Raw genomic sequence first — 21,276 nt, forward strand, 5'->3', positions numbered from 1 at the left:
AAGATGTAAAAACGCAGACATTAATATTTACAACACACACACACACACACACACGGTCATCTGTTCCTAAATTAAACAACTTAATTTGTTTTTGTGTGCGTGATTGTCATATAGGCAACCCCCGACTGGTATAGCTACATTTTTTTGATAAACATTCATATAAATCATACACATATAAATAAATATATATATGGTACACCCAGACTTGGGGTGCGGAACGAACCCACAACCCTCGGAGCAGAAAGCAGGGTCACTACTGCGACTGCGGGCTAGTCAAAAATTGTTGCAATATAAATAGCGGCAATGCGAAATTATCATAAGAAAAAGTAGTTTTGTGTTCCTGTGGTGAGTAAGGTGACCAGAGATCCGTTGGAGAGTCGTGGATAGGGTTGGATGTGTTTCTTTTCAATGTATTTAGTTATATTAGCTGTGTGGTTACGGCAATGAAGAATATAGCCGCCTAAGGGATAGCACAGTTCCACTACCACCTTGGAACCTAAAAAGCCGACCGATGGCGGGATAACCACCCAACTGCTGGCTTTGAAGTACACAGGCCGAAGACGGGCAGCAGCGTCTTCGGTGCGACAAAGCCAGCCCTGCGGTCACCGACTCGCCGCCCAGCGTGGTGACTATGGGCGACACACACGGCATTTTTGGCACGAATTAGTGGGGGCCTATGTCCAGCAGTGGACTGTATTAGGCTGAAGTAATGATGATGATGATAATGATGAGTGATAGTTATATTAATGTCATTGACCGATGACAACAAAAAATTGACTCAACGATTCCTTACTATTTTTTCTTATTTTATGAAAGTAAAACCAATTTACTCAAATAGTGTTAAATATGTTTTCTTCTGTAAACAGGAATTAATAAACGGCATAAAGAATTACATGCCACTCCTAGAACTGAGCATGAATAGAAGCGGTGAAGAATTAGTCGAGATATCAGATTCTGAGTCGGAAAACGAACCGGAACTTGATCAGGATCAAATTCAGATTATTGGTGTGGAGGGGGCCAAGTGAGTAAATACTTTATAGTAAATAAATAAATATATTATTTATTACTCTAAAAAACTTAACTGAGGCAGGGCACAGCACGGAATTTTCTGCTCAAAATCTGGAGCAGCCCGACTGGGGAAGTACCTTGACCTTACAGAAGATCACAGATAAATAATACTGCTTTTAACCAGCGTTGTGTTCCTGTGGTGAGTAAGGTGATCAGAGCTCCTGGGGTGGAGGGGGAGGGGGGCTGACTTAGCTACTCAGTCTTGGTAAATATTTGTATAGATCATACAGTTCTTTGTCTGGGTCTGGGCATTTGTATTTGTTTGGGCTTACTGATTCTAATACAGGATTGTATCACTACAAGAGGCAGTTGATTTTGAAGTGATTTATTTATAAAAGATTAACTGCGGAGTTTCTTGCCAATTCCTTTCCGCAAAAACTACATTCAGAATTGATGGTAGCTACATAATTAATTAATTATTATTAACAACCGCTCTCGGGCTAGTTGTCGCCTCAAACATCAACGGTTTGCGGGTTCGATTTTCGCTCAGGATCGATATTTGATTTGTACAAATATTTCTTTCAAGTTTGGATGTCTGTCCTTGTGGGTCTCCCCACCGTGCCTCGGAGAGCACGTTAAGCCGTCGGTCCCGGTTGTTATCATGTACACCTGGTAGCGATCGTTACTCATAGTAGGGAATATATCCGCCAACCCGCAGTTGAGCAGCATGGTGGATTAATTTTTAGTTTGTAAAATGACGAATGAAAGGTGCTCATGAAGCCTGTTTTATCTGTTAGGGTAGCAGAAGAAATGCTGGAGCAAATGATAAACGAAACTTGGAAGAAATACAAGATGGACGATCGACTTGCAGAGACCCAGGATACTGTGCTGAAGGAGATGGAGAGATTGAAAAGTAAGATCGTTTTGTTAACTAATCGAGGTAGTGGTCCGGGAGCCAGTGACAGATCATGACTAATTTCATCCCAATCGAAACTTTGTAAGATGCAATTGGGATTTATATTATGAATATTCGCGACCGTCAGCCGCGACTCCGTGGGTGGGTTCGGCAGTAGCAGCCTCCTACGCATGGAGAAAAAATGGTTATTTAGTCATTTTTTCCCATTTTCCCACTTAAAAATTTGTTGGATTATAGTTTAGCTAATATCTAGAAGGAAAAATAAAGTCAGCTGACCGTAACATGGCGGATTATCGTCAGCTGGCTGCTTGAACATGAAAAAAAAAATTTCAATGATTTCCCCTCAACTAAAAATGTACCTGCAGGCCTAGCATGCGCGCCACGACAAAATTTTGTCTACCCCTTTTCTCGTATTATCTCTCTATGTCTACAGTAGCTAACATGCGTGCACGCGATACTCTTCTCGTTACGTCAAGAAGAGATAATCATTAAATTTTAGTGATCTGTGATATTTATCTCTACGGAAACTAACATGACATCGTAATTTTGTCGAATTTTGTCGTTTTAGGAAGAGAAACTTCTCGTCTTCAATATTATCGACGAGAAAGACGATAAATAAAAAATAAATAAAACCGGGTGCCTATTTTTTGTATACCATGGCGTTTCCCTATTATAATTATATAATTTCGGTATACGAAGAGCGGGAAATGTGAAAAGTCGAGTGAAGTGTGCCATATAATGATACAAAAAACGTATTTGCGCCCTGTTGCTTCTTATTCTAAATAATAATAATAATAATACTTTATTTCAGACCAAAGTATAAGTCCATATTGGGTTAGTACAACAAGACAAGACAACATTCAGAATAAAAAACAAAACAAAATTATATTAAAAAAATCAATAACTAAAAATAAAATTAAATAGAATAAAAGTAAAATCAATAATCAAAAAAAAAAAATTCAAAAATTCAAAAAATTGTAAAAATTAAAAAAGAAAAAAAAAACAATGCGTGATAGAATTACAATTATCTAATGTGCGACAAGATATAAAGCACAACACGAGCATATTGTTTTACATATATAATTAAAATCATTTACTTACGCCGTTTTATTTTCAATATTAGATTTTTTAAATTAGATATACACTTTTTATCTTAGCCAAAAGGCCGAGAACATTGTTAAATAAAACATGTGTCACTCGTTTGAAATTGGTCAATAACCTTGTAAATTCAACTTTACGACATAAGAAATAAGAATGATATTCAGTTGTGATTATGGTTGATAATGTTTCTCTACTCGACAAGGCGAAGTCTTCGGAAGAGAATTTTGTCTCTCGTAGTGCGCATGTTAGGGTAATCGAGAAAATACTCGATGTAGACATTATCTCTCTCTCTCGTCAAGAGATATCTCGTTGTATGCATGCTAGGCCGGCTGGTGATAGTTTATATGCTAGTTTTGAAAGTGTGAAGAAAAGGGAGGATCCTCCGACCAGACGGAAGTTGTGTCTGGCGGGCTAACGCCCCGGTGGTTGTTGTCGGGATCTTGTATATATACTTAATGACTTTGAAAACTCTGATAGCGCGATGTAGCATACGTCAGCTTTCTGTAATTACATAGTTTGTAGTCGTTCGTATAGATGTCGCCACACTACTATAAATGAACATTAAAGTCAGCTGGCTCTCGGTATCACGGTGGAAAGTTTGTCAGCTGGTACCTTGAAAGGTGTAACGCAGCAGCACCTAGTAATAATTGATTATTAACTAGTAATAATGTCGAATATACTGATGTCCGGTAAAACTCGAATGAGTTTATCTGGTATCTTATTAGTAATTGTATTTTATATTCTGTCATATATTTTAATAAAATAAAATAAATATAAAATCTAACGCCTACTGAGTCTTACCAGCTGATGACGTTTCCCTCGACTTACAGGTAGATGATTTTTGTCATTATTTACTAAGGTTACTTAACAATCTTCTTATAAATTTTCATCCCGGAGGAAAATATGTTTCTTATTTGGCAGTTTGCTAGATTTTAGTGTTCTGATAACAAATATGAAGTTTGATAATTGAGCAAATGTTGATATGAGTAAATTAATTACTGATAATTTCAAATTACGCCGCGTTGGCGCAACAGTTACAGCCATGGATTGTACCTGTTGTGCTGGCGGTTGCGGGTTCGATCCCCGCACATGACAAACATTAGTATTGGCCATACAGGTGTTTGCCGTGGTCTGGGTGTTTGTGCAGTTCTTGTGGGTTTCCCCACCGTGCCTCGGAGAGCACGTTAAGTCGTCGGTCCCGGTTGTTATCATGTACACCTGATAGCGATCGTTACTCATAGTAGGGAATATATCCGCCAATTCGCTTTAGAGCAGCGTGGTGGATTAAGCTCTGATCCTTCTCCTACATGGGGAAAGAGGCCTATGCCCAGTAGTGGGATATTTCAGCCAGAAACGTTCAAATTATAGTTTTACACCATAAATTTCTTTAACAATCTTATCAATATACAAGTCAGAAGTTACCGAATCAGATAAAAGAGAATGAAAGTGACTGTCATTATTGTTTTACATAGTTTTTAAAGATGTGTCGACTTAGTGACGCTGTATTTCATGCAAGATATTACTAATTTTATACTAAAACACAGTTTATATATTATTTTCAAAAGAGTAACTGCGGAGTTTCTTGCCGATTCTTCTCTGCAGAATCTACATTCCGAATTGGTGGTAGCTTTACTGTTTTTAATAATAATCACTTTAAAATTTTAATTTGTAAGATGACGATTCGAAAGTGCTTTTGAGGCTCATTTGAATAAAGTTTTTTATTTTAATTTTGATTTGATACTATGACGCCATATTTTCTTCCACCAGAGGAAAGTGCAGAAATAAACGAAATGCTCAACGAGTGTCAAGTGGCGACTGATCAACTCAGAAACGAATTGTATTCAACTTTCGAACCGGATATCCGGGTACTGCCGCCATTCGTAATATACGACATGCCTAATTGCGCGGTGAGTTATGTAGATATTATCTTTTATAATGTTATCCAACATATAGTCTATCCAAGAGACAGAAGTTATTGATATGGTTATATTTCTGTTCTTATGGTAAGCGAACCTAATGCTAATAATAATAATAATTAAATAAATCCTAATTATAAATAAATAATAAAAATAAAAATAGGTAACCTCTGACTGTAATAGCTATAATTTTTTGTATTGAAAACTTTTTTTGGTGCACAGCACACACATTATTTCGTAATAGTAAGTTAGGCTGATCCGTCACGCTCTAAGGTGAAAGGCTCGATCGGGTGAACTCGGGACCGCCGAGTGTACCCGAGCGAGAAAGATACAGTCGGATGCTCTTCGCTGTTGTGTCGCTATTTAGTATATTCACAATAAAATTTTCACTTCTGCCGTGCGGTCATAAGCCCACTCTATTTTTGATAAGTATACATAGAAATAAATACAAATAAAAAAAAAAATATTACACCCAGACTCGAGGCGGGAATCGAATCCACAAGTCTTCGGAGACTGATCAATCTTAATAATAATAATAATAATATTCTTTATTGCACACCATTAAAAGATAGAAACAAAAGTAGTATAATTAGAAGATGTACAAAGACGGTCTTATCGCTAAAAGAGCGATTTCTTCCAGACAACCTTTGGGTATAGGACAGCGTATAGAAAAGTGGTTAGGAAGTGTACAAATAATTGTTATAGAAATTAGAATACATCTCAATAGATTATAAAATTATACATACATATATACATACTTTTTGCTGTTTTACAATAAAAGTATCATTTGAAATTCGTAGCTAAGACTTGGAAGATTTTATGCAGTAGAACGTCACGATTGTGAATTATATTCTAATGTGGAAGGCGATCTACATATAATACTTATTTAAACCTCAGTTGAAAGACGGATTTGTTGATGTTGGTCATTCTGTATGTTTCATCACTGCACTGGCTGTTGCGCTGGCCGTTGCGGGTTCGATCCCCGCTCACGACAGACATTTGGCATTGGCCATACAGATGTTTGTCGTGGTCTGGGCGTTTGTGTATTGTGTGCTTCCGGACCTGGAGTGGAGTGGACCGGAAGTGTTTATTTATTTTTAATACAGTTGCTCAAAAAGTGGCGTATTGCAGGGACGTATAGCGTTCGGGATTTGGGCTATTACATACTCGTGCTTTTTTTTTTCTTGCCCGAACCTTTCCCGAACTCGTGCGTTCTCTTTCCCAACTGTCAAAATAATGTCTATTAAAAAGAAAAACCAACAATGAAGTTTTAAAATCTACGATTTTTATTTTTGTGTTACCCACACATTAGGAATTCTAAACATTTTTGAATATCATATCAGAAATTGATGGAATAGCTATAGCCTATATAGAATAGCATAGCTTAATTGGCTAGAGCGCCGACACGGTCAGTCCGAGACGCGGGTTCGAACTCCGCTGGAGCGGTCAATTCATGAAGTTTTTACTAAAAATATTCAAAGTTTTTATGATTCATGCAAATACGTATATTTCTAAAAAGAAGCTACTAATTTGTTTCAATATCAGATTTAATGATTTGATTGAATGAGTTTGGTTAGGTTTCATTTCATTTCATATTAATAAAAAACTTCTACTGAAGACTTGGCTGTATGGGCATAGTTCCCTTTGCCTACCAGAATGGGTGAAGAAAAAAAAAACTCTGCTTATATTCTACAGTTGGCGCCATTTTTCAGAAATTTTCTTTGCGAGTTTAGTTGTTTTTATTATTTTATTAAATTGCTTCATTTTTTCGCAACTGTATTAAAAATAGTCGTTCGGTACACGTGCGGAACCGTCATTGAACTCTTTGCAATGACAGCCTTTCCACACTTGTAATGAAATATACTATTATTTATTCATGTTTTCTTTTAATAATATTCAAATAAATCATATTTTTTTTTGTGTAAAATCGTTACAGTACTCCTGTGTGGAACCGTCTGCGGAAACAGAGGTGAGTGATCTGTGTCATAAACACACACACACACACACACATATATATATATTCATATAAATATGCCGGCATACAAGCGCACGGCTCACTTGATGATAAGCGATTACCGTAGCTTAGACTATCGCCAAGAGCTCTGGTCACCTTGGTCACCACAAGAACCTTCTGTAAGGTCGAGGTACTTCCCCAGTTGGGCTGCTCCAGATTTTGAGCGGGATATTTCCTGCTGTCCACCACCTCAGTCAGTTAATTATAGAGGCCTATTGTTTGTTTATTTATACAACATCAGTGATTTGAAATCGTGACGAAATTTTAAGCAAATAAAAATTTTGTGTTTCTTTAAATATAGTACCCACTATTTACATACTAAGATGGAATAACTAAAATTTATAAGGATGATGTGCTTTGGAAATGTGGAACTTTCTTATCTTAAAATAGTATAAAAATATTAAACATATAACAATTATTGGTAATTAAATAGTTTCTTAAATGTATGAATCTATTTCTAGCAATTACCAGCCAAACGAACCCTGTCACCCTCCACGGAAGTTCCCCCCAAGCGTCCCGCGATACCGCTGGGGTACGCGCCGCTAGATGACAAAACTAATCAAGTATGTATTTTTAACCGACTTCTTAAAAAAGGATGACGTTCTCTAATCGATTGTATATATTTTTTATGTGTTACACCTCAGAACTTTTGACTGGGTGGACCGATTTTGATGATATTTTTTAAACGAAAGGTGGTCAAGTAATTGTAGAGTTATATCTAATAATGCATATTTACTAGAGTATTTTTTCGTTTGTAAGCAAACACAATTATCTTTCTATCTATTTATCTACTAGCTGACTTAGCAATCATTATTTTGTCATATATATTATTAACCCCCTTAATCTCATCCCCTATATGTATACTCTAGGATCTGTCGTCAATATTTGCAGTAAAATATTTAACATTAACAATTAATTTTTTTTAGGATAAGAATATAAAAACCACGACTGAAAAAGCGGAAGACGACGTAAGTAATAAAATGCCCAGTTTTTTTTTTTAATTTTTCTGCCCTATGATTTTATTTTATTCTTTCTGAAAATATTACAATCACTTTTTTATATGGACTCTTTGTCTTTAATCTTTTAATTCCTTATTTCATTTCTCTTTTTCTTTTTGAATTTGTAAAGCCTTACTCTCTTGTCCTTACATCATCTCAAATTTACTAGCATTTTATATAAAACCCAGTAAATAGTAAACAACGTCTCCTCCTTCATGAAAAATAAGGCCAAGCATAGTGATTTTACAGGCTCTAATACATATAATAAAATGGTAGGAAAGTCAAAACTGTACATTGAATATTTTTTTTAAAGAATACTTGGGGTGTGATCTACAATCGATACCAAAGCCAAACATATAGTTTTTAGAATTTTTGTCTGTTTGTCTGTTTGTATGTCCGGGATAAACTCAAAAAGTACTTGCATGGATTTACTTCAAATTTGGCACGAATATTATTAAGAAGTCGGGTCAACATATAGGCTACATATTATCACGCTATTACCTACGGGGAACGAGCAGTGAACCTTTATTTCTTCAATGCACTCTGTAACAACGTGTAATCTAAAGCCGCATATTTGAATGTTGTTCTTATTATGTTAATAACCATGCTATAAGCTAGCTTCACACTATAAATAAAGACATTCTGTAGTATATTTAGTATCAGCATTGCACCCGTGCGAAGCCGGGGCGGGTCGCTAGTTTATTATAAAGTATGTTTCATTCTATTATCAGCATGGTGAAATAGACTTAGGTTCGTATCTTAGATATTTTTTTTGAAGTAAGACTTCTTTACGCCCGCTTGACTTGAGGAGTAAGCTGATGAATACGTGATGAGAGTGTTACGAAAAGTGTGATCGGGCGAGGGGAACGGAGCAGGAGAGAAGTGCGAGCACACATTTTCTGTCTCTCTTTCTCTCATAGCCATTTACGTTTCGTATATCTACGACATAGTCCAGGCCTATTGCTTAAGAAGTTCTGCTTCAGTCATGTGGTCTAAAGCACAATCGGTTTTTTTTTATATCTAACATTATTAATTTTTATCTCTTACAGAATACCGACGTGGCAGTGGTGAAATTATCAGCGGAGTCAGCGCCTAAGGACCTCCCGCCACCCGGAGAAATAACCATGACGCCCATAAAAGTTGGCATGACGGTTTATGCTATGAAAAACGCTTTCGGCTCCTGGATGAAGGCGAAGATTGTTGAAATAATGCCGAAACCGGCCGTGAGTACAGAAAAATCAATGTGCCATACTCTGGGTATATTACGATTATTTGGATAGATGTTATTTATCAATTTAAGTGTTCTTGTGGACGGTTCATACAGGATAGAACAAAGAAAATTGGAAATTTTCAGAATCAACTATATAAATGCTTAAATTTTACGCGTTTGACAGTTTTTAGACGGGATGATGTCATGTCTATAGTAATTTTTCTATTTCCAGTCCAGCCCAGAATATTACCATTCACAATTTTAAGAGAAAATTTTGGAAAAGCCTTGAGAAAATCGTGATACTTTTAGATCAAGTATCGTACTAAACAGGGCATTATATGTAATATTTTTCTCATTTTTCAGAATACTACGTTCACGTCATGCCGTGTCAAGTTCGAACACGTTTCGACAAAGAACCCTTACAAGATACTACCGGGGAGGTGCCTTGCGTACTTCGACCCCCCTGATGTTAGGATGACTATAGGTATGTAGCTAGGTTAGCTAACCCTTAGTAGCTAGTAATTTATTGATTGTGATTTCTTTCTTCCTCTCTGTCTCTCTCGACCACCACCATGTAGATACCACTCCTGTAGATCGGCAAACAAGTTTATGTTATGTTTACGATTTGGTCTGTAATATCCCACTGCTGGGCATAGGCCACCTATCCACCAACCCGCAGTGGAACAGCGTGGTGGATTAAGCTCTGACCCTTGTCCCTAAATGCGTGAATACAAGTGTGTATTATCTATCTTTACCTTATGGCGAAATAAATATTTTCATTTCATCACGGCCTCCTGATGGTAGGACCATATTCTATAGACCCCTTCAACACCAGAAGCATCGCAAGCGCGTTGAAGACCCTAACCCCAATCCCTCCGGGAGCTCTGGTCACCTTACACACCACAGGAACACAACACTGCTTGATAGCAGTGTTATAATTGTTATTTAACTGAGGTAGGGCACAGCAGGAATTTCCTGCTCAAAATATGGAGCAGCCCGACTGGGGTAGTACCTCGACCTTACAGAAGATCACAGCTAAATAATACTGTTTTCAAGCAGTATTGTGTTCCTGTTGGTGAGTAAGGTGACCAGAGCTCCTGGGGGGATTGGGGATTGGGTCGGCAACGCGCTTGCGATGCTTCTGGTGTTGCAGGCGTCTATAAGCTACGGTAATCGCTTACCATCAGGTGAGCCGTACGCTTGTTTGTTGACCTAGTGACATAAAAAAAAAAAATTTAGCTGTGATCTTCTGTAAGGTTAAGGTTCTTTCCCAATCGAACGGTTCAGAAATTTCGAACAGGTCTAACTGCTGTGCCAATGCTCAATAAAAATTGTGTTCGATACGGGTGTATAGATTTATAATTTTTTGTCCCAAGGTCGGCGTGTGATAGCCCTGTTCAAGAACTCGGGCAAGCGTGAAGCGTACTATTCCGGGATTATTGCTGAAATACCAAATCCTGTTAATTCTTATCGGTGAGCAGCACTAAATAATTGTGTTTTTTTTTCTCAAATAAAAGAAAAACCGACCTTAATTTGCATGTAAGTTTAATACAATACATAATAATGGATAATTCAATAACCACTTGTCTGAACTTGGTCAAATTTAACACTCATCAAAATCGGTTCGCCCAGTTAAAGGGTAACAGTCATAAAACCTCCTTTTTTTGAAGTCAGTTACTAATTATAAAATATAAATATATGTTTAACATAAACTCGTATTTAACGTAACAGCTGACTTATATAATATGTGGGACAAGTATACTTGTTGAAGACGGCGTTGTTCTAACTATCGTCAGACATCACATGGGTGAACGGTGGGATAATCGAGCAAAGAAACTACATAGATTATAACTGACGTAATCTTTATTTAAATAATTTCCACAAATTTCTTGTCAATCGTGTCGTCTTTTTGTCATCCCTCATCAGCTAAAATTGCTGCCTATATTAGAATGTAGCGCCGAACTTCCGTTTTTCGTCCGTATTAATGACTGTCTCGACATATATTTAAAAAAAATCTACCAATGAATAAAATAATAAAATAAAATACAGTTACCTGATCTTCTTCGACGACGGTTACGCGCAGTACGCCCACCACGCTCAAACTCGACTGGTGTGCGAGTGCTCCGTCCTCGTCTGGGAAGAAGTACACCCGTACTCGCGCGAGTTCGTGCGCCAGTATCTCTTCGCGTATCCCGAGAGGCCCATGGTCCGTTTGCATGCCGGACAGAACTTGAAGACCGAGTGGAGAGGTGAGTTAATGCTAATAGTTTGGTTTGAGTGTGTGCGTGAGTGCGAGATTGAACGAGAGTACACTAGTGCGTGTTGAGTGATTTCATGCATGGAAGAGTGTGTGAATAAGTTCGTGAGTGTGTAGGTACATGAGTGTGTGTAAGAGTGAGTGTGCACATGAGTGAGCGTGTGTGTGAGTGAGTGCGTACATCAGTAAGTGAGTTAGTACGTGCATGAGTAAGCGAATGCGTGAGTGCGTACAAGAGTGAGCGAGTGTATGAGTGAAAACGTACATGAGTGAGTGAGTGTATGAGTGAAAACGTACGTGAGTGAGTGAGTGTATGAGTGAATACGTGCATGAGTGAGGGAGTGTGTGAATGAGTGCGTACAAGGGTGAGCGAGTGCGTAAAAGAGTGAGCGAGTGTATGAGTGAATGGGTACATGAATAAGTGAGTGTATAAGTGGGTATGTGCATGAGTGAGCGAGTGCGTAAGTGCGTACAAGAGTGAGTGAGTATATGAGCGAATGTGTGCATGAGTGTATGAGTAAGTACTTGTATGCGTGAGCGACTGCACGAGTGAGTGCGTGAGTGAGTGAGTGCATGGATGAGTGTGTAAGTGAGTTGGTGCGCGCGAGCGTTCGTATATGAGTACGTGTGCGTGCGTGTGTTCGTGTGTTTGTATGTGCGTAAAAGTGAAGGGTGCGACAAATAAGACTGTTTCTTTGTCGCCAGGCAAGTGGTGGTCGTCGCGTGTGGTGCGCGTGGACGCGTCGCTGGTGGAGGTGCAGTTCCTGCGGCGCGACCGGCGCGAGTGGATCTACCGCGGGTCCACGCGCCTGGCGCCGCTCTACCTCGAGCTGCAGGCGGCGGAGCGCGCGCGGCCCCGCGCCGTGCCGCGCGCGCAGCCGCAGGCGCGGGTGAGTGTGTGGGGGGGGGGGGGGGTGTCACTGGGCGGCGCGCTCCACGCTCTACCTCGAGCTGCAGGCGGCGGAGCGCGCGCGGCCCCGCGCCGTGCCGCGCGCGCAGCCGCAGGCGCGGGTGAGTGTGTGGGGGGGGGGGGGGGTGTCACTGGGCGGCGCGCTCCACGCTCTACCTCGAGCTGCAGGCGGCGGAGCGCGCGCGGCCCCGCGCCGTGCCGCGCGCGCAGCCGCAGGCGCGGGTGAGTGTGTGTAGGGGGGAGGGGGGGTGTCACTGGGCGGCGCGCTCCACGCTCTACCTCGAGCTGCAGGCGGCGGAGCGAGTTCGGAAAATGAGTTGCGTGAATTTTTAGAGGTGGTCTCACATAAAAAACTGCTGCATTTTTCATCTTAATACGATCTCTACATTCTGTTTTAGAAGAAAAATTACTTGCGGAGGACGTCGTAGATACAGTTTGCAACATTTTTTTTTCTCTAATTCTGAAGCCTGATATTTACTAGCAGTAGACTCTTGCAACATTTGGAGAGGCTAAGGCCTGTCGGACTATAAAGATAGGGTAGTGGAAGGGAGCTTAAGATAAAAAACTTTTTATTTTACAGACGAACATGCCGTACGTGGAGTACACCAGATCAGACGAACAAACGGACAAACCAATTGAAATTGAACAGCCACAACAGCAGCAGCAGCAACAGCTACCACAGCAGCAACAACAACAGCAACAACAGCAACAACAAAATGAGGTTAGCAGCCCAACAAATACAAAAATGTTTACACATTTAAAATTTTAAACAATTAAATCTCTTTGTTTTACATACATCGCATAAAATGTAGCCTTTATAAAATCCAGTAAAATACCTAACAACTTCAAAAAACACTAAAACTACAAGAGATGATTGTTATGTCGAGGGTCTACAAACACAACACATCAATACAAGCACAAACTACAAACAACCCTCCCCCCCTTTCTCAAACATCACGCGGTGTGAGATTTTTTTTGGAAACAGTTATACGGCCCACCGGCAACACCAGGAGCATCGCAAGCGCATTAACGACACTACCCCTGGAACTTTCCACCTTACACAGGAACACGACATTACTTGGAAGCAGTGTTATTTAGCTGTGATCTTCTGTGAGATTCTTTCTCAGATGGGCTGCTCCAAATTTTGAGTAGGATATGTCTGGCTGTGCCCTACTTAATCTAGCTTTAAAAAAAAACCGACCAGACACAACAAACCAACACAAGCACAGCCGCCCAAAGCTACACTCACACCTATCACCACTCCCCCCCCCCCCCCCCACATCGCAGATTGTGAAATCTAACAAGGTAATCTGGTCTCCAGGAGATTCGTCGCCAGCGTGCAGTGGCCAGGAAGTCTACTACCGCGCCACCGCCCCCCGCGCCCAGCGCTGACAACCTGGACAACGTCACCAGCAGGGTTGTGGTGAGGGTTCAAACCTTCTGTCTAATTTTTTTTTATTATTATTAAAATGAACAACATGCATAGAGTCTAAACTGCCTGTGGTTTTTTAACTTACTAACTAACTCTAAAAAAGAAGGGGTTTCTCAATGCGGCTGTATTTTTAATGTATTGATCGTAACTTTTTATTGGATTGGCGGATATATTCCCTAGTATCCATCCAACTGCTGGATTCGAAATACACAGGCCGAAGACGGGCAGCAGCGTCTTCAGTGCGACAAAGCCAGCCCTGGGGTTATCAACCCGCCTGCCCAACGTGGTGACTATGGGCAACACACATGAGTTCACGCCATTTTTGGCACGAACTTGTATATATATATATATATATATATAAGTAGAGTAATTTTCAAAATTGGTCCATTCTTGCACAATTCCACAAACAACAAAATTTAAAACCCATTAATTTGTAATAGGTTATTTTTTAAAATTGGGACTGAAAATTTGACTAAGGGAACCCACATTATATTAGGCGCGGTTTGAAAGGAACCAAATAGTTTCCAATATTTAATAGGAAGTGTGAGAAAAATCGCCTTCAAAAGTTTAATTTTGTGGTGACCATTTTAGACATTATGCAAAATATTTTACAGTACTACACACCAAAGAACGCAGTGAAACCCTACAAAATGGTGCCTCACAATTGCACCCCGAAATGCAAAAGGTCTGACGTTCTAGCACTTAAAGATCTTCGAACCTACAACCCGCTAGCCAAACCGCTACTGAGCGGTTGGGAAAGGTGAGTTAAGATTAAGTTGGTTCACTAAGGGTTACACCACTTGCCGTTAACGCTATCAAACGTGAGACGGTATCCAACATATAAAAGTTTTTTGTGTATCATTCTTTTGTACCATAGAGTACTAATTTATTTATTTTCTTGTTAAAAGAATTTGAACATTGTCTGTAACCGTTATAAATAATGAATGTGTATAATTAGACTAAGATAGCACAGGTTGAAACCTTAGTGGTTTTTTGTTGCTATTTTTTTTTTAATATTTCGCGTATTTACTACTTTTATAAACGACAATTAAAAAAAAAAAAAACTGTGGTTACGGCAGTAAAGAATATAGCCTCCCCCTCTCTTCCCGTGGGTGTCGTAAGAGGCGACTAAGGGATAACACAGTTCCGCTACCACCTTGGAACTTAAAAAAGCCGACCGATGGCGGGATAACCATCCTACGGCTGGCTTTGAAATATAGGGCGAAGACGGGCAGCAGCGTCTTCGGTGCGACAAAGCCAGTACTGCGGTCACCAACCGGCCGCCCAGCGTGGTGACTATGGGCAACACACATGAGTTTACGCCATTTTCAGCGCGAACTTGTGGAGGCCTATGTCCAGCAGTGGACTGCAATAGGCTGAAATGATGATGATGATGATGATGATGATGATGATGATGATGATGATGATGATGATGATGATGATGAGTTAAAAACAAAACGTATAAAAGCCTTTATTTGTTAGATACAGTTGTACGTCAGATAACTATCCGAAACAATATCACCTGCAATTAAAACAGGCACTTACATCATAATAATTACTCCGACAGACAAATAGTGCGCTGGAAGGGCCAAAAGGCGGTTCTCTACGTGGCGCCCTGTGGGAGACGTTTGCGCGACGTTCGGGAGTTGCATACGTACTTGCGAGCGATAAAGTCAGACATGCCAGTCGACTTGTTTGATTTCTCGCCAGCGACACACTGTCTGGCTGAGTTTGTGCTCAACAAGTGCTTCGTTGGAAAAAAGGTTTGTTATCAAGAGGGGGAGGGGGCGTAGAAGACATATGGAATCTATGGGAATACAAATCCATGGGGTTGATGGGAGAAAACTTGTGTTGTTGTTTAGTGAAGTAAAATAGGAAACCCGTATGGGGAAAGAGATTGTCGAAACTACATTGGTTTATGAAATGACCCCAAATATTTTTAAGCAAAAAAATCCTATGAATTGATAGCTTAAATTATTTTTGTTTGCTTAAAGTATGTAGTTTACAAACCCTGCAATCAGAGCTAGCAAACAATTTAATAATAATAGTATTTTTTTTTTAGTCTACTAATTTTTGCTTGCAACTTCTGCATAGAAATCTATCTCACGGGACCGTATATTCTACGATAAAAATAGCCTTGTACTATTCTAGACTATAATAACCTACATCTGACAAATTTTATCCAAATCCATTTAGTCTTTCTATTATAAAATGCATCTATGTCAAAATTAAATATTCCTGCTTACTTAACAAGGGGTTTCTCAAAGCCCTTAGGGTTCCGGAAGATTATTTTATTTTTCAATTTTTTTTCTAACTTTTATGGGTTAACCATTAATAAATTTCTGTCCCTCATGTCTTACAGATAGACGAGGTATTTTTAAGATTTTTTTTCGTTTCATAATTCGAATAATTCTTGATTTTGAATACATATATATTTCTTTTTAGGATTTGTCTCACGGTAAAGAAAACGTGCCAGTTCCATGTGTGAACTACTATGACGAGTCCCTGCCAGAGTTTTGTACCTACAATACTGAAAGAACGCCCACTACTGGGGTCCCACTCAATTTGGACCCAGACTTTCTATGCGGCTGTGATTGTGAAGACGATTGTGAGGTTACATATCTTTTTATTATTTTTATACTCAATAGGTGGCGAACTAGAGTACAGTACATAGACCTGATGCTAAGTGGTCACCGTAGCCTATAGACGCCTGTGACATCAGAATCATCGCAAGCACGGTGCCAAACCTACCCTCAACCCTCTCCAGCAGTTCTCCAACTTACACAGGAACACAATGCTTGAGAGCAGTATTACTTAGCTGTGATCTTCTGTAAGGTCGAGGTACTTCCCCAGTCGGGCTGCTCCAGATTTTGAGCAGCGTATTTCCTGCCGTGCCCTGCCTCGATGAAAAAAAATCTGAAATGTAATAATAATATTTAGATATTGTATAGTATTCAAATATTTATCATCACTTCAGCCTAATATAGTCCACTGCTGCAGGCCTAGCATGCGCGCCACGACAAAATTTTGTCTACCCCTTTTCTCGTATTATCTCTCTATGTCTACAGTAGCTAACATGCGTGCACGTGATACTCTTCTCGTTACGTCAATAGAAGAGATAATCATTAAATTTTAGTGATCTGTGGTATTTATCTCTACGGAAGCTAACATGACATCGTAATTTTGTCGAATTTTGTCGTTTTAGGAAGAGAAACTTCTCGTTTTCAATATTGTTACGGACACAAAGAAACTAGCGCCATCTAGCGGCAACCATTGAAACCACACAAAGACAGCGATAGCATGAAACTCCCTACTCAATACTAGATGGCATTAGGGGAACTACTGTGGAACTTTGTAGAAGTATAGTCTCGAAACCGGGTACATGCGCGAACTTTCCAGAATGGTCTGGGCCTCGTGTCGGCCGATATAAATAGCCGCAGGGAGGCGAGCGAGTACAGTTCAGTTTGAGCGATCTTCGAGGCGACTTCAAGAGTGAAAACTAGTGATCAAGAGTGGTACCAGCGAAACCTACGACTGAGGACATCGTGAGTGCTTAGTGTTTGAAATTAGTGCTTAGTGTTTGAACCTAGTGCTTTGTGTTGGACCTAGTGCTAGTGAATAAAGTCTTGTAAAGAGTCAGCAGGTCTTTCTCTCCAAATCCTTCGAACCCTAACACGTAACAACTGGTGTCGGAAGTGAGATTTGGAGATGCCATTGACTCCGAGAGAAGACTTTAAGGACGTCAAGGGCGTCAGGACAAGGGCGCAACGAGCTGCGGAGGCCACACCTACTGTGTGTACACAAATCCTTCGAACCCTAACACGTAACAATATTATCGACGAGAAAGACGATAAATAAAAAATAAATAAAACCGGGTGCCTATTTTTTGTATACCATGGCGTTTCCTTATTATAATTATATAATTTCGGTATACGAAGAGCGGGAAATGCGAAAAGTCGAGTGAAGTGTGCCATATAATGACACAAAAAACGTATTTGCGCCCTGTTGCTTCTTATTCTAAATAATAATTGTACGGTGAACGACCGTACATTTGCGCCCACTCGGCATTTTATATTATAATTAAATTTATTAATTTTTTTGTATGTTAAGCAATAAGTTCGGTTCACATATAACCTCGCGGGCGCGTGGACTCAATAGCAATTTTATCATTTTTTAACTATTATTTATTTTATCAATAAACATTTTTACATATCATTTCCTGTATCATTTAAAGTTGTGTGGAACACCGTACAACTTTATGGTCCTTCGATAGACCTCGCAAGTGCGTGTTGATTACGTGGACAATCGCTTTTCTGGGACTTGTGAGGCGAACAATAAGTGAAACGTGGAACTTATACAGTGACACTCAAAATCATTTACAATTTTTTTTCGAAAAACATATCATCATTATCAAACAATCAGTGTTTTTTATCAACTGTTTTCCGGGTGTATCAGTTAACAACATAATATCGTGAATCAAAAATGGAAGATATCATTACCACGCAGTACCAGCTTATGCAAAGTATTGAAAATATTTACACCAACTTTAAGAAAGATGGTGCTGAAAGGAAGACATACTCTAACATCCAGAGACGTATATCAACTCTAGAAGCCTACTGGAACGAGTTTAATGGCAATCATATGCAGCTTATTGACTATCAAAACGTTGATCATGAATACTTCAAGCATAATTGCTATCAAAAAACTAATGATTATTATCAAGAACTGGTACAGTACCTGCATCTGTACTCTTTATTTACTGAAAATCCTTCTGTTCACCAAATGCCTGAGAAACCGCAGCTTGGCAAGTTACAAATGTTTGAAACTCTTATGTTAAAGCCATCAGCGTCACCTGCTAGGAGAGGTGGTATCAAAGCGTCGCCAACACCAGCTACCGCCTCATCGGACATCGACGCCCATGTAGATGCTCCTGCGATACCAGTACCGCAAGCTAGACCACATCAGAGTTCTCATTCAAAAGAAATGAAGAACAGCAGCACCTGTAGCAAATTAGATGAAATGCTTCTCAAACAAAAAAGCAATTTTAAGGCTTTTTCACGAACGATCACTAACATCGACTTCAACAACATCTCTGAAAAATGGGAATTCGAAGACATTTTAAAGCACATAGAGTCACGCTGGTCAAATATTGACAATTTGCATTGGGAGATCGACAGTGAACTGTACGAAGAAGATAAAGAATACGAGCGTTCCTTTAACATTTACGAGCGGGAATATATCGAAATCAAGAAAGTTTTAAATCAAAAAATGTGGTCAGCATCTTTTAGAACACAATCAACACCAACTATGGACATACCATTCTTCCACGGAGATTATCATAAATGGAATTCATTTAAAGATCTATTTTTAGAAACGATTCATAAAAACCGTTCCATGTCCAATGCGCAGAAAATGCAGTTCTTAAAGAGCAAGGTCAAAGGGGAAGCTGAAAAACTCATACAGCATTTAAACGTCAGTACAGAGAACTATCAAATTTGTTGGGATATTCTGAATCACAGATATAACAACAAAAAGTTAATATTCAGCTCTCATATCAACATGTTATTGAATTTACCAACAATGTCACTTCAAACTGCAGCAATTATAAAGAAAATTCACGATACTGCAAATGAATGCTTGAATGCCATAAAGTCGCTTGGAGTCGACATCACTACGTGGGACCCGCTAGTGGTTCATATACTCTCTCAAAAACTTGACCAAGAGACACATAAGGATTACATAGAGTCTTTAAAAAACCCGAGAGAATTACCTACATTGGCCGAATTTTTCGAGTTCTTAGAAATGAAATTTACCTCACTAGAAGCTTCGAAACGAAAACAAGATAGTATTGCGCAAAAATCAACCTCGCAGTATTCTTCATTTAATACAAAGAAACCGAATCAGCAAAATAATTATAATTACAATAAATATTCAACTAACAACGCATATCAACCGAACAAACATATTTCTAAATCGTTACTTGTTTCGTCAGCATTACAATGCCCCCAATGCAAAGGGAAACACGGCATTTTCAACTGTAAAGAATTTTTAGAAATGTCAAATGACATGAAGTTAAAGACTGTCTATGGCCTACGACTATGCACTAACTGTTTATATGATCACAAGGGAAACAAATGCATCTCAACAAAGACATGTAATAAATGTACAGAAATGCATAACACCTTACTGCATGACGCATTCAGTTATTCTTCACACACAGAAGCCAGCCACTCGGACAGAGTTAACGTATCACAGCAGAAAGCAGCGGAAATCCTTCTTGCAACAGCACTAATAAAAGTAACAGCTGCAGATGGTACGCAGCACACCATGCGAGCGCTTATTGACCAAGGATCTCAGATATCTCTCATCACCGAGAATGCAGCGCAGCGACTGCGATTGCCCCGTCGTCGTTGCAAAGGCGTAGTATTTGGACTAGGTTCTCAAGGAAATAATAGCAAGGGTTCTATACAAATAACAGCATCAGCAATAAACAGCGAATTCACGTTCAATACGAAAGTAATAATAATGAATAGTCTTATCAGTAATCTTCCGAATCAATCATTCTCTAAACCAGCGTGGCCGCATATAGAGCACATTCAATTAGCGGACCCCGAGTTTTATATCAGTAAACCGGTAGATCTGTTACTAGGTGCTGACATTTATTCCCTTATCATGATGGGAGGAATTATTAAGGGAGATAACGAATCCCAGCCCATTGCGCAACAAACGCAACTTGGTTGGTTATTATGCGGTAACGTTAAAACCTATCAATGTAACGTGATATCAACTAACACAGAAGATATACAAAGATTCTGGTCAATCGAAGACATCGTGGATACTTCTGAAAACACTTCATTAGAAGCCCATCATAGTGTTAAGCAGTATAATGAACAAACGACACGTCAATCAGACGGTCGATACATCGTAAGACTCCCTATGAAACCAGACGCCATGGAGAAATTAGGAGAGTCTAAGCAGAGAGCAACAGCACAGTTTCTTCAGTTAGAAAAAAAGCTCACAAGAAACGAAAAATTATCACACGATTACTCAGCCTTCATTGACGAGTATATTACATTGGGTCATATGCAAAAGGTAAACAAAATTGACGGTAATCCGAAACCGTCGTATTATTTACCGCACCATTGTGTCATTCGCCCCGACTCCACTACTACAACGTTGCGAGTCGTTTTCAATGCGTCATCACCCACGTCATCAGGACTTAGTCTTAACGACTTAATGTATAGCGGCCCCAAGTTGCAGAAAGATTTATTATCTTTGATTTTAAAATGGAGATTGTACGAGATCGCATTTACGGCAGATATTGAAAAAATGTTCAGACAGATCAAATTACATCCTGAAGATCAAAATTTACACAAAATTATCTGGAGAGAACCGATCAAACAACAAACTCGATACTACAGCGATAATCGCCCTCTACTTGAATATAAATTATCAACCGTTACTTACGGTACTAAGGCCGCGCCTTTTCTTGCTATGATGACGCTGAAACAACT

General features: G+C 39.4%; 1 protein-coding gene across 1 annotated transcript in view; it reads left to right on the forward strand.

Annotated features, from left to right (window-relative positions):
• Positions 1-914: 914 nt before the first annotated feature.
• Positions 915-21,276, forward strand: part of LOC123668144 (histone-lysine N-methyltransferase SETDB1-B) — a 29,706-nt gene continuing 9,344 nt past the window's right edge. Inside the window, exons 1-16 of the mRNA XM_045601935.1 lie at positions 915-1,021; positions 1,806-1,921; positions 4,793-4,932; positions 6,878-6,910; positions 7,417-7,518; positions 7,882-7,923; positions 9,003-9,176; positions 9,527-9,647; positions 10,540-10,636; positions 11,213-11,412; positions 12,126-12,310; positions 12,911-13,051; positions 13,652-13,753; positions 14,377-14,522; positions 15,330-15,525; positions 16,208-16,375. Coding sequence (XP_045457891.1) covers positions 915-1,021; positions 1,806-1,921; positions 4,793-4,932; positions 6,878-6,910; positions 7,417-7,518; positions 7,882-7,923; positions 9,003-9,176; positions 9,527-9,647; positions 10,540-10,636; positions 11,213-11,412; positions 12,126-12,310; positions 12,911-13,051; positions 13,652-13,753; positions 14,377-14,522; positions 15,330-15,525; positions 16,208-16,375 — 2,070 coding nt within the window. The remainder of the gene's footprint in view (positions 1,022-1,805; positions 1,922-4,792; positions 4,933-6,877; positions 6,911-7,416; positions 7,519-7,881; positions 7,924-9,002; positions 9,177-9,526; positions 9,648-10,539; positions 10,637-11,212; positions 11,413-12,125; positions 12,311-12,910; positions 13,052-13,651; positions 13,754-14,376; positions 14,523-15,329; positions 15,526-16,207; positions 16,376-21,276) is intronic.

Source organism: Melitaea cinxia, chromosome 30 (assembly GCF_905220565.1).
Source record: "Melitaea cinxia chromosome 30, ilMelCinx1.1, whole genome shotgun sequence".
NCBI classification, from domain to species: Eukaryota; Metazoa; Arthropoda; class Insecta; order Lepidoptera; family Nymphalidae; genus Melitaea; species Melitaea cinxia.